The 14,690-nt window shown below is 33.5% G+C and overlaps 1 protein-coding gene across 1 annotated transcript; it reads right to left on the bottom strand.

The window, feature by feature from the left end:
- Nucleotides 1-7,757: 7,757 nt before the first annotated feature.
- Nucleotides 7,758-9,953, bottom strand: LOC141721249 (uncharacterized). The gene is made up of 3 exons (XM_074524078.1): nucleotides 9,153-9,953; nucleotides 8,293-8,835; nucleotides 7,758-8,058 (listed from the first exon to the last, which is right to left on the bottom strand). The coding sequence occupies exons 1-3, from the start codon at nucleotides 9,945-9,947 to the stop codon at nucleotides 7,960-7,962; spliced, it is 1,437 nt and encodes a 478-aa protein (XP_074380179.1). The 5' UTR covers nucleotides 9,948-9,953; the 3' UTR covers nucleotides 7,758-7,959.
- Nucleotides 9,954-14,690: the final 4,737 nt, after the last annotated feature.

The following is a 14,690-nucleotide window of genomic DNA, read 5'->3' as shown; positions in this document are numbered from 1 at the left end:
TTGTCATACCAGCTGTTATATAAGGGTGTTGCTGTATTGTTTTGAATCACTTTCAACCTAGCAGTTCATTTCTTAAAAATTCTAACAGTTTTCTCTCCTCTTTTACTCTCTTCTCTCTCCTCGAACAAGACAAACCAAATCAAAAAAAAAAAATCTGATTCATTTCTTTGCTCGAGTTTTTACTCAGCACACTTAATCATCACTTTGTGATATATACATACAAGTATATACATAAAGAAGTGCTGCTGAAATTTTTCTTAAAATAATAAAAATTATTATAAAAAACGCAAAAATCAAATTAAAATCAAGTTGCCCCTTCAAATTCCATTTTAATTTTAATTTCTTACTTGTGTCTTTTGGTGTATCAAAATTGTGCTTGTGAGTTAAGAATTTTAACGAGATACATTTCGGTCTAAATTTTTCGATTATAATTAATTTAATTCGAATTATTAAATTAATTTAATTAATTCGAATTTTCTTAATATTATTCTTAAAATTCTGAAAAGCTTGTGTCTTATTATTTTTCTTTTAAAAAAAAAAAAAAAAAAAAAAAAATGGCTCTCAATTTCCAAATTGTCGCGCATAATCAAGTTGGTTATTTTAATCCGGAAAAATGTGATGTTGAAAAATTTAAGCCGTGGATTAGATTTTTAAATGATCATTCGATTGTTAGCTCTGCTATTAAATCAAATGTGATTTTAAACGTCGATCTTCTTAGACTGATTTGCACAACTTCTACTGTGGCCGATGATTCAAAATCTTTTTCATTCACCATCGCAAACACACAGTATGTAGTTGATGAAACAGTCGTCAATCGTGCTTTAAATTTTCCACTAGACAATTTCTGTAATTTACCCTCTGAAAATGATATCACAAATTTTTTCAATGCCATTCACTATCAGGGGGTGATCAATTTAACCAAACTTTCTAAATCAAATTTGGTGTCTGAATGGGATATTTTCTTCGATACACTTTCCAAAGTGTTTGCCAACTGCACAAAATCTAATTTTCATAACATTACTTCCACCCTGCAGTATATTGGTCTTGCGGTTGTTTTCAATCAAAGGATCAATTTTGGCAAACTTCTTTTTCCCATTCTCCTGAGACGTCTAACTTCTGCTTTACGTGATCATTCTACAAATCGTAGGGTATCATGTTACTATGCTCGTTTTCTTATGCTCATAGCAGATCATCTACTCACCCCTGAACACAAATCACTTTTTGCTAACTCTGCTGTAACTGAACCCCCACCAGTTAGCAAAAAGATTTACACTCGCCAAGACACAACCTTCAAATTTATGCAAGTACCAGTACTTGTATCTGCTTTCATGGCCAATTATATTCCTTTACCTATTTTTAATCTACCCGGCCATGAACAGCAACCTCAACCTCCAGTGGTACAAGCCACCCAGACTCTTCCATTACAGGTAGTAATTCCTCTCTCTCACTCTCTTCCTACTTCTGTTAACAGACCCTCAATGGTTGATAGGGCTGACCATGAAGTTGTAGAACCACAGCTTCAATCCCAGGTCATAGAGCCAAACACAGAGTCTCATTCTATCTCACCCTCTCCCCCACTGTCAAAAATGTTACCCAGAAGATTATTAGGAAGTAGTAAAATGTCAAATTTGAGTGAACCCTCAGCTCTGCCTCCTCCTAAGAAAAGAAAAACCTATTCTGAGGCATCTGAAAGCCCATCCTTGTCCTCCCAACAGGACATGGACTTTGAAATGGCCAATGAACAGTTACTAGAGGCATCCTCTCAACAGGATGCATCTATTGAAATTCGCCATCGGGCCATGGCATCCTGTACTGAGTCAAGCACAATTCCATTACTCACAATGGAACCATACACTTCCCCAGATAATACTCAGGACACCCAGCGAGGAGTGCACGTCGAGTCGGTTACAGTGCCTGCCATAGTTACGGCAGAAGAGCATTCACATGCTTCAGAGGGAAAATCTGACTCTCCGCCATCTTTAATAGAGTCATTTTCTCCCCTCCCAGATCAAACACCTCTGGCTCCCTTATGGGATTCTCCACTCGCAGATTTATCTGGAGAAAGTGGAGGGCAACTCGGTCAATCTATCCCTGAAGCAATTCAGACATCTATTCCAAAAGATTTGATAGCATTGACTGAGGATCGGGACTCGCGAATTCCCATTGCACCACCACTGACCTCTCTTGAAGAGGCTAGGGTGATTTTTTATGCAGGTACACAAGAACAGCAATTGGAAGACTCCTCACGAGCAATCATATTGAGAGAAACACATGCACGTGAGATGAGTGAACCAAATATGAGTGAAATTCAGGTGAGAGCACACACAGACACTGATACTGTCAACCTGTTAGCTCAGATTGCTGCCCTGAAAGAAGAACTTGCCAAAAGTCAAGCTGAAGCTCAAGCATTCAAAGCACAAGTGGTTGAACGGTCTTCTTCTTCCACCTCTGTCGACAATCAGCTTGCAATCATAAGGAATGACATCTCAGATTTAAAGACTGCTGTAATACCAAAGCTCAATTCTATTCAGGACACTCCAAACTTATCAGCTGATGACATATTCAACTTCTGCTCCCTACATACAAGAATGACTTCTCTTGAAGACCTTGTTGAGATGAATCATTCACTAGACAACTCAAGATTTCTAAAGATAGAGACGGGCATGGAACATCTGAATGAAGGCATGAAGCACTTATATTACATGATCAAGAATTCTCATTGCCCTAATGAAGAACAAAGAGCTTATTTTGAAGGACCGTCTGGTGGAGGATCAGGCTCTGGAAGTGGTGGAGGTTTCAAAGGAAAGTCTGTAGAGGATCCCTCAACTAAGGGGGAGAAGAAAGGAGGGAGTTCCAAAGGGAAAGAAAAAGATACTTCTGCTGGAGATAAAGGAAAGGCTGATGATGCCTACTACAGTGGAGAACAGGATGACTTCGATATTTTTGACATTCCCACTGAACCAGCTCAGGAAGATAAAGATGGGTTATTTGAAGCTGAAGAAGAAAGTGATTTTGAAGATTGGGAAGAAGAAGATACAGTGGATCCTAGGTTTGAGAAAGAATTTCAGAAAGAAAAGTCAGAGATGCAAAGAAAAGAAGCTGAACTTAAGAAGGTCTCACAGATCATTGACAGGAGAAAAGACATTCAAAGAACAGAAACTCTTCAAAAGCAACGTCTTCATGACATTAAAGCTCAAGAAAGGAGAAGAGATGTCAAACTGAAGATTGGTGAAAAGTGGGATGAAGCTAGGAGAGTACTCGATATGCCTCAGCTATGCACTAACAATGATAGGCAGTTCTTACATCTTCTGGACAAGCTGGAAATCTCAAATCCTAACAATGACATGTACATGAATGCTATCAAGACTGAAGTCTCAAGGATCACAGCTGCTTTTGATAGATCCCTAAATGAGATGAGCATTTTTGTATATTGTCAGAGTGAAGGATCATTCAAGGTGTCACTTCATCTATTCGAGAATCGTTCGTTGTCAGAGATTTGGGTTCTTTTAAACAAAGTGAAAAGAAGCTCAGAGTTGAATGAAGTTCTTCGGGAAAGACTTAAAGAGTTTGCCAGCAGGGCTAGTCCTCAAGTGGTCAACAATCCTCATCAAGTGAGATTCTTTAAGTCTGATTGTCTTCAAATCTGTCAGCTAGATGTACAATCTCTTAAAGACTACTCAGCTAAGCATCTGGTCTGGATGGAACATCATTTGAGAACAGCTGGATATTCATCCATGTTGAAGACTCAAGCTGCTGACTTGATTCAAGCTTATTGTGAGAAGAATGTTAAAAGGTACAATCAACTCAAGAATAAGTTGAAGACAGTTGGAGTTCAACCAGTTAGACCTGCAAGCTTCACTTCAGAAAAGGATCGTGTTTTTGACAAGGAATTGCTTCAAGATTTAGAAGAAGGTGAAGTCAGAAGAGAAGACAACTAAAGTCAATTAGCTCAAAACTCAATGTAATATGATTAGAGCGTTATGAATCAAGATAGTCTAATGTAGTTATATGTTCAGGCTAGAGGAACATCTATCTTGTATTCACTTGTAAATTTCATTTGGAATCTGGAAAATGTTAAATATAATCCAGAACTTTTCTGCTATTTACTTTACATTACTGTTCATATCTTTTTCTTATTTGTTAGTTGAGTTATCCTCTAGGTATTTGTTGTTATTGTCTAACAAGCAAATAGGGGGAGATTGAAAGGCATATGTCATAGCCTACTCGTTTATTCGAGTATTTAACTCAACTCAAATAAGAATGTAATAAGTAAATAGTGGATCAAGCATCAGAGAGATCTCACAAAGTAACATCTGTCAAAGAATAAAGAAACATTGTTCATCTGCAGTCTTGAAGATTCACTGGAAGAAGTTCAAGAAGTTGATCATGCCTCAGTGATATAAATCAAGATCGTGGAATTAATCAAGTGACAGAGATCTCGTCAAGGTATCATTTATTACAAGGATTCAATCAGAACAACAAAGTCAAGACATGAAGAAACGTCACAAAAGTTAGTCACTCATGAACCAGACAGTACATCGAGTGTCAGCATTGAAGTGACGGAATTGATTCATAAGTCTCGAAGATTGTCTGAAGAATGGATGCTGCTCAGAGATAGTATTAATTCTCTATTAATTTAATTAAGTCATATAATTTAATTAAGAAAATAAATTCTATCTGCAAGGATTAATTTATTGATTAATTGAATTAAAGTGATTAATTAATTTAGAATTAATATTAAGGATTTTCAGAATATTAATTGATTAAAATCTGTGATAATTCTAAAAAGACAACTGATTGAACTAGCATGACAATCGGTATGACAATTGATAGTCATACCGAATGTCTTGCTAATTCAGTTAATTGAATTGATAGAATTTTCAATTAGAATAAAATCAATTAAGTATTCAGAAAAACAATTTCATTTGAACTAATATGACAATCGGTATGACAATCAATAGTCATACCGAAAGTCTTGCTAGTTCATTTTAATTGTCTTCCTAGCTCTAATAAGATTGTCTCACCGAAAGTCATTCAAGCTTAAAAAGATTGTCACTGCAGTTCAACAACTTTGACTGTTTTGATAAATAGAAGCAGAAGACATCATCTAAAAATATACAGCAAAAACAGAGCAGCCAAAAAAAAACACAGAACAAGAAAAAGCAGAGAACAAAGACAAAATATTTCATCTTCCATCTGCTTATTCAAGATCAAATATTCTAGCTTGTTAATGTTAAATCCAAACCACTAGAATTACTTATCTTGTTCTTGTATATCAATCTAGCGGATTAAAATCCCTAGAACTTAATCTCAAATCGCTTTTAGCATTTGATCTTTTAATTACAAAAATAGAAAAAGTTCATGTCGAATTTATTCTAATTTTGTAATAATTGATTTGAGATTAAACCCTTGTAATCGATACCGTAGTTGTAACACCTTTCAAGTTTAATAAAAGTTTTATTTAACTTGAATTTTGTTTCACAATTTTATTCCGCATTTTATTCGACGAAACGGTATTGTTTGCATTCAACCCCCCTTCTACAAACAAATTGGGACCTAACAAAACTGTATCCCAATTCAAATCTAATTAAATCCCGCGAAGGCCAGCGTTCCTAGAGCACCAGATAAACTAAACCAATGTTCCTAGAGCACCAAAGAAACTAAACCAATCGCTCGTAGGGCCAATATGCCTAGAGCACCAAATAAAATAAAACAAAAGGCGGAGAAGTATACAAATGTGCCTAGGGCTACCCCCATCATCAACACGAGAAAAAAGAAAGGAAGATGAGAGTGAAAGAAATAAAAAAAAAATATCATCAAGGATCCAATATCATCAAAGCGAGACCGAGTGTGTGTATCAGAGTCCCAACCAAAACCAGCAGAAAAATTGTATAAGAGTTCCAACCAAAATCAGCAGAAAAGTTGTATGAGAGTCCCAACCAAAACCAGCAGAAAAAAAAATTCAACCAAAATCAATTTTGTTTACCCATGAGAAATCCAACCAAATCGGGAAAAAATAATGATCATGATTAAAACTCAAAATCATCCAAGAAAAAAAAATAACTGATTTGAATAAGAAGACAAAAAGAAACAATAATCATAACATATATTTTGAACCCAATATGTGGAAACCAACCCGATATAACTCATCATCAACCTATCCCGGATCGAACTATAGCAATTGATACCGTGATAAAGTATAGAGAGGATAGATAAAAGTAGGGTTTTATTATTATAAGACTTGTTCTTGATTACAATAGGGACTTATATAGCCAACAACCAGACATAATAAAGGAAAATATCCTAATAAGAAAATTATTATAATAATAAAACTATCCAATAATATAATATCATTATATATGTTAACACCAACTTCTAAGGTAATACTTGAATAAATATTAGAGACCAGTGTTCTTATAGGTGTTCTTTATTACTTTTTTTTACTCCAGAGATATAGTGTTCTCATATGTGATCTTGATATCTTTTTATCCTTGATGTATGAATGTGAATCTTTTTTTAAGAAAAGAAATATCTTTTTTTTTGTTTTTTCTAAATTTCTTCATTTATAATTATAAAAAAAATCTTTCATTTACTTAATAAAAGATAAAAACTAATATTTTAAGTATTTTTATATGCTTAAAAAACACTTACATGTACATATTCCTTTCTACCCAAATTTAATAATTTACTTAAAAGTTTTAATACATTGAATCAATAATCATTTCAATAATTATATTTCATTCATGTTTTTACAACTTTAATAATTTTTAGCCCACTAAATCAAAAACATTTTAAAAGTGTTATTCCATATCATGTAAATATTAGTTTCATTTTTTTAGTATCAACATTTAATTTTTTATTATTCAATTTTAATCATTCTTTTTAGTAGTTCTCCCATAATTGTTTTTGTTAAAATTATCATTCTATATTTTCAACTTTCATTTTACAATAAAAGGGTAATTTATGATTTCAATGAATACAGTCTAGCTAACATTATAAATCTATAAGACGGAAGTTTAAAATTAATAAGTTTCTTCCTGGTTAATTTGTTTTTCTATATTAATATAGATTAATATTCCCGTATGCGAAGCACGGGCTGTATTACTCATTTATGCAATAAAGATATCCGGGTCCTAAAAAATAGGGTAAATTGCATTTTAGACCAAAAAACAGTGTTAAGCTGGAAATTGGATTGCAAAAACAGTGTGAAATATTTACAAAGTGCAAATAGTGAAACTAATTATATCAAAATGATAATGAAAATAATTAGGGGTGGAAAATGTAATTAATTCAAAAAATATTATTTTAACAAGATTATTTTTTTGTCGATTATTACTCCCTCCGTCCCTAAAAACATTTCCTCTTTGTATTGGACACGTTTGCCAATGCACACTTTTGATTGTTAATATATTTAATTTCGTATTAGTATTAAATATAAAAATTTCATTGTATTAAAGTACTCATAAATACGAATTCAACGAGATCACTCATGACTATATTTGATTTTATAGATTATACGTAAATTAATAGTCAATCGCTTAACATGAATAATGTCCGAAGTCAATATAGGAAATGTATTACGGGACGGAGGGAGTACTTAATAGATATTCAATAGATATTCGCCATAGATCAGTCCTAAAGCGTAGTCGGACAGGTATGAAGCTGGAAATGCACTTCCTTGAGAAAAAAGTAGAAATGCAAGAGCCAGGAACTGAGAGAGCAGTATATTTGATAGACGAAAATTGGGTATAGAATTTTTAAAATCATTTCAAAATTAAGGTACAATACCTCAAAATTTTATTATGTTTTGTTGGTTTTGCCGCTAAACTGAACTCAAACATAGTTCCAATATGACGGATCAGAAATAGAGAAATGCCAATCACTACAAGCTCAGGTCTTCATGTGATGGCCTAACAAGGTTCTTTAGACAAGTATAGCTTGATTAATTAAGCTGTTAACTCATCTAATTATCTCATCCTCTGCGCATGACCTGATCTTCACCTTGACAATGTCCCTGCCTACTTGTTTATCAATGTTGCAGCATTCACTTCTTCCTGTCTGAATTACATTCGAAAAACAAATAACAAAGATACTCTTAGTACTCTTTACTCAAGTCCTCTCGGAGAAAATAATTTGTACTAATTTTTGCTGCAATAAGACGATTTTCTGGCAAAAAGCTGCAATAATAATGGTAAGAGTATCCATATTTCCTCGAATTCTATATAAACTTGTTATATACCAGATACATTAAAGAAATTACAGGAAGTACTTTTACATTAGTGAATCACTCACCTCAATACGCTTTGTGGCTGGCGAGAAGACATGAATTTTGATTATATGTTTTGAGGAATTTTCCCCAGATGAGCAGGATGATAAACCTGGAGGCGCAATGGCAGCTCGAACGTAACTTGTAATAATTTCACTGTTTGGACTAATTTGTTCTACATTGTCGAGGTAAAATATAGTAGGAGCTTCACATGGATCCTTAGACTCTCGTGTCTTAAACATATAATGTGGCCCTGTACTATTCCTCGCCCAGGGCGTAAATGTTTTTAGTGGTCTCTTTAAAATACTTCGAGGGATGATTTCTTCATAAATGTGTGCTGAATAGCCCCAAGAAATTGAAACTGACCAACTAATTTTTTTGTTGTAGCAGATTGTTTGTTGCATTATTCGAGATTGGTCAAAATTTGCAACTTTCATTAGATGAATTGCAGACTGAGATCTGTTTTTCAAGGGGAAAATTGGATTTACAACATCAAAGTGGTGCAGAGACATCAAGGGAACTTGTGGATGAGAGGATAAAAAACCTGATATGTCCGTTCTAAGATCAACCTGAAATGAATATATATACAAATAAAATTAAAAGATGGTGGATGCACCTTTCCCAGGAAGCATGCAATGGTAGTGTTATGAATCTCATGTCTATACTATGATCTTTCTCAGATTTGATTTTGACATTTAGAAAGGATAACGAAGGTCGTTGCTCGCTTGCCATATGGTGAGTAACAAAAAACAGTATTAATCAGAAACTTGAACATGATTTGCTTATTTAAAACTACAGGTCAGTGAATCTTCTAGCATTCAAGAGTGAAATAATTTGTCATGAGTGGTAATTTTATGAATTGAAATTACACGAAGCACAAAAATACCTGGTGAATGCCCTTCTCTGCAGTAAGAGAAACTCCAAGGTCTGCGATACAAGTCATTGTAATTAAATCTGCACTAGTTAAATTAGGATATCTCCTCAAACAATCCTCTAAATTATTTGCCAATGCTTGAGCTAAAGGGTAACTCAGTGCAAATCCAGCTCCACCAAACCCTTGTTCAAACGAGTACATAACGTTCGACAAGATTGCCTCCGATTGACCTCCAATGTAAAAATACTTGGTATGATCATATTTTCCAAGTGCATTTACCCAATTATCCACAAAAAATATGGAATCATCATCTCCCATGACAAACCACCTAACACCATCACGTTCCTGCCTAAATATCTCAAGTATTGCATGCACCATACGTGCCATGACGGGTGCAACGTGCTTTGTTTCATTCAGAAGCTTGGAAATGTCTTCAGATATCCTAAGAGGAGGAGAAGATGAAGACCAGGGGAATAATTCTGGTGATGGTGTGGTGTCAAGGTAGAGGTAGCCTCTGGTAACATTAGGCCTCCACCATGATTCAATGTAAGATTTACGATGTTTCCATGCCTCTGCAGAGCCAACAAGTCCAAACATAAGATGGTGGATTTCAGTGGGCGAATTTTCAGAATTTTTGGAGGTTTCTGGACATGGAAAATTAAGTAGCAAGGGGGACAGAAAGTTTGGAGTAGGCGAATTTAGTTGATTATACAAAAGAAAAGATATAGAGGACAAATAGAAGATTACTCCTGAAACTGCGACGAGTTTTGGCGGGCTGCAACATGAGTATTTCTTAGCAGAGGACATTCTAAGATTTTGTTGGACAACAGAATGCATGATGAATTTTACAGCAGGAGCAGGAAAAGATTGACCAAGGAAAAATCCGACCCCCCCCCCAGCCCCTTCTTTTGAAAATAAAATACCAAAATAACGAAAAAATCTTTTGCTAATTAGAAAGCCATTAATTGAAAAAGGGATATTTAATACAAAAAGGAAAATGTTGAGGATTCCCAAATGAATCCTAGATATCACTATTTACCTTGTAGTTGACCACAATTTTCTTAAATAAACAGGTATGGAACCTTTCATTCATGTCGAATTCTAGGACTCCATTATCTCTAACTTTAACTTCTTTCTTCTCTTATCTTGATTAAAACAATTATGCGAGAAGCTCACTACATCGACATGGAGTTGACATCATATAATCTTTAATTCCGACTTGTTTCATTATTAGTCTTGGTTTCAAAAACTCTCAGTGACTGAAGGCTCAAGCAAGTTCCTAGCTCTGATGCATAGTTTATTACAAATTTGTTTCTTGCTCTGAAGTATGATTTTCCTACAACTATCAGTTGCTTTTAGCAAATTATAGGGTATTCATCTGGTCCATTTCACAAACACATTGTGGGTACCCAGTATTATATTAAGTGATGCTTTTGCAAGTTTAATTAAGATTGGAACTCTTTATAACAAAAAACAAAGGGGGTTTAACAGCAGACTGCTAAGATTGACGCTCTCTTATCTAGGAAGGCCAACTAAACTTACAAAGATCTTAGGTCCTTATTCATTTTAGATTTCAAAAAATGGATAATAATTTATAAATTTTAAAAGATTTTTGTTAATTTTAATTGTTCGTGAATTTTGACGGAATTGATAAAAATTTCTTGTAATGTCTTTCTTATTTTGTGAAGTTTTTCAGAAATACTTTAAAATCAAAATCTCGTGTATTTTAAAGAGATTTCAAAAAATTAAAACTAATAAATCAATCAAAATCCACCACTTTTTTAAATAAAAAAATCCACAACTTTTGAATATCATCAAATTAATTTGGATTTTTAAAAATCCAAATTAAATATTGCAAGATTTCAGTAAACTTTTTAAAATCTAATTAAATATACTCAGATTTTAAAAGATTTTTTTTCTAATATCTATTGAATATCATCAGATTTTATCAAATTTTAAAAAAAAATTAAAAAAAATTCAAATTAAATAGCTCTTGATTTCAAGAATCCAAAAAAATCATTTAAAATCTTGATTAAATACATGTCTCACCCCTCAATAATAAGTGTAGCGTAACAGGGGCGGTCCAAGAATTAATTAAATACTGATTATAATTTTTGAATAAAATCTAATAATTTAAAATTGTTGAGAGACACTTCCATAAAATTTAAAAAATTTAATGATGATTTTAGTTTTGGAGACTCGTGTCCCCTTCCCCTTACTATATGCATTAAATCCAAAGGTGTGCAAAGGTGTGCAAGTACGCAGTCGCTACCCAGGATGTGCGTCACATATTGAAATAAGGGATTTTCTATGGTGTGCCCAAGGGCACACAATAGTCACTAACTCCCATAGAAATGAGCTCTTCTTATTGGTGGTTGAATAATAAATGTTAATACCCCATGTATTCACATCAATTCCACCAATAAAAAGAGCTCATTTTTATTGGAGTTAGTGACTAATGTGTGCCCTTGGGCACACATTAGAAAGACCGTTGAAACAAATATGGTCACAGAAATATTACGAATTTACCTGTTCAATGATGTTAGAATGGTTTGTGCAGGGGTCTTCCATTATCATCGTTCCTTTGAATTTCAGAAAGTACCGACTCATCTTGATCCTTTTTAGTCTTTTTTAACATCACTCTGCAGCAGTGCCATGTGGTTCTTGCATCATGGTTACGTTTGACATGTTTTTATCAGGCCCTTAACATACTACAGACAGTTATAAACATCTTTCGCATTTCACTCATGTTTAATTGTTTAGTTCACAACTCAGCCTCTGAAAAATAAACCAAACCAAACATACCCAGTATATCCCGCTTATCGCAGGGTCCGGGGAGGGTAAGATGTACGCAGACTTCCCCTCATTCAAAAGAATGAAGAGGTTGTTTTCCGAAAAACCCCCGGCTTATATGTGTGCATCTGCACAATATGTAAAAAGTGTAACAATTTGAAATAAACTAAAGTTTGATAGCATAATATAAATATAGGTTAAGACACACCTTAGCCTATGACGTTGTTCACATAGGACTTACCAAATTCAAATACATTTTTCTCTTGACCACAAAATTATTTTACTACCGGTTGACAATGAACTGAAATTGCAAAATAATCCACCAACCACACCCATTTTTTCCTTTGTCTCATTCTAACTTCTAATAACATCCTCCAAAATACCTTTACCGTAGAGATCATCATCTTTCTTCACGAACTGTGCCATTTCTCTTTATGAGTTCTTGCCAGGAAGTTTTTTGTGTGTATGTATAGATTATTTGTGTGTGTCTATTGGGATAGTGGAGTCGAGTAATGAAAATATGGGTAACTAGTGAGACAATAATTTCATCCCCCCCCGGAATACCAAATACTCATCTCAAATCTTGTTGACAGAAAAATTATATGTATGCAAATTCACGTCCTCTTAATCTCTCTTTGTAAGTAAACCGGTAGTAGATCCAAGTAGGTTATGATTGAAGTCATTGGGCACGACAAATTTTGTAACCGTCGTAGAGAAAAATACAGAAGATGATTGAAAAGGTTATTGATGATGCCTCTGAAAAATGAATCCATTATTTCTCATGCTAACAAAGAAATTGTCTACAATAACAAAGAAACAATATCATATAAGATTTCCAAAGTTTCTAATTATTATCAACACTTCTTATTTCTCGGTAGATATTTGACTACATTTTCAAACACAAAAAGCTTTCTCAACATACATTAGAACGAAATAATAAATTTAACACATCATTCTTATGAATTTTAAAACTCAAAACCTGTTACAAAATAAAAGAGGTAATCACATGGTTGTCTTCGGTATCAGTTACAAAATATAAGATCTTAGATATAACACTAAATACATAGACTTTAATACAAAATCGTTCAAAAAACGATTATCAAAGTCGATCTCAAATAACTAAGGTGTGTATATTTGGTAAATTTAATAATAATGATATCCGCGTACATGCATATGCGCGCTAAATTCAATCATGACAGATGTTTTCATGTCACATGATTCGAGTTATCTAACACAACTAATCTAAAAAAAATTAGAAAAATAATCGAGAAACATATATATAAAGATATTACAAAGAGGGTAATGTTAACAACATGCCTAATGTTAGTGGTTAATTTCTATAAATACATATCTCTTTTTAAGTCATTTCCAAGCATATAATTAACTTCCTTCAAAATCAACCGATCAATATCTTTAGCTTCCGATACAAGTGTGTCAATCTTACAATTTTACCAAAAAACTTGAATATTGTTAATATATAATGCTGAAACTAGAAGAACTTAGAATTTAATGTTAACACATAACCATAACAGTTGTGATTAACATCTCTCTTTTTGTAGTACAATGAAAACTCCATCTTTTTCAAGCTTTCTTGTTCTAACAATACTAATCGTTGCATTGGCTTCAGAAAAATCATATGCATCAAGTGCAGATTATGAAATAGTTATCATAAACGAAGTATTTTCTAGCAAAAATGTGGAAGTTTTATGTGACCGGGGTATAGGTTCTCACCTTCTGAAATTCGGAGACAGAACACATTGGCATGTCAATATTGTATCCATGAAGGATGTATCTTACTTCTGTCGCTTTAATTGGATTGATAATGGTAAAGCTGGGTTTGTAGTATTCGATTATGGCTTTCATCTTTCGGAAAAATGCAAGAGTGAGAATAACATTAACAATTGTTTTTGGTTAGCAACTCGCGACGGATTTTATTTTGCCAAGGATAATTTTACTTTCCCAGGACGTGATTGGAGTTTGGAGCATCCTTGGTCAAAGTGAAAAATTTGTATGATTTTTATCATGTATCTCGTGGATCAAATCCGAGATTTACTATGAAATTTGTCTATATTATTATATTATAAATAAAATATTGAATATTTTTAGTAATATTGTCTATGATTGTAATTCGGGTCCAGATATTCGTGTTTCGAATCGGACATTTATTCGAGCCCATCCTAGTCGAGTAAACAGGCTGATTTATGAGTTACTTAACACAACTACTCCAAAAAAAATAATAAAAAAATAATGGAGAAACATATATAAAAAGATAATGTTAACAACAGACCTAATGTTAACAACAGGCCTAATGTTAGTGGTTAATTTCTAAATATACATTTCCCTTATTGAATCATTTCCAAAAATAGAATTAACTTCCTTGAAAATCAACCGATCAATATCTTTAGCCTCCGATAAAAGTGTGTCATCTTTCAATTTTACTAACAAACTTGAATAGTGTTAATATATAATGTTGAAACTGGAAGAACTTAGAATTTAATGTTAACACATAACCATAAGGGTTGTGATTAACATCTCTCTTTTTGTAGCACGATGAAAACTCCATCTGTTTCGAGCTTTCTTGTTCTAACAATACTAATCGTTGCATTGGCTTCAGCAAAATCATATGCATCAAGTGCAGATTACGAAATAGTTATCATAAATGAAGTATTTTCCAGCAAAAATGTGGAAGTTTCATGTGATCGAGGTATAGGTTCTCACCTTCTGAAATTCGGAGACAGAACACATTGGCATGTCAAT

This window comes from Apium graveolens, chromosome 1 (assembly GCF_009905375.1).
Source record: "Apium graveolens cultivar Ventura chromosome 1, ASM990537v1, whole genome shotgun sequence".
Taxonomy (NCBI): Eukaryota; Viridiplantae; Streptophyta; class Magnoliopsida; order Apiales; family Apiaceae; genus Apium; species Apium graveolens.
The sequence above is the reverse complement of the archived record's forward strand: the minus strand, read 5'-3'. Positions and strand labels throughout refer to the sequence as shown.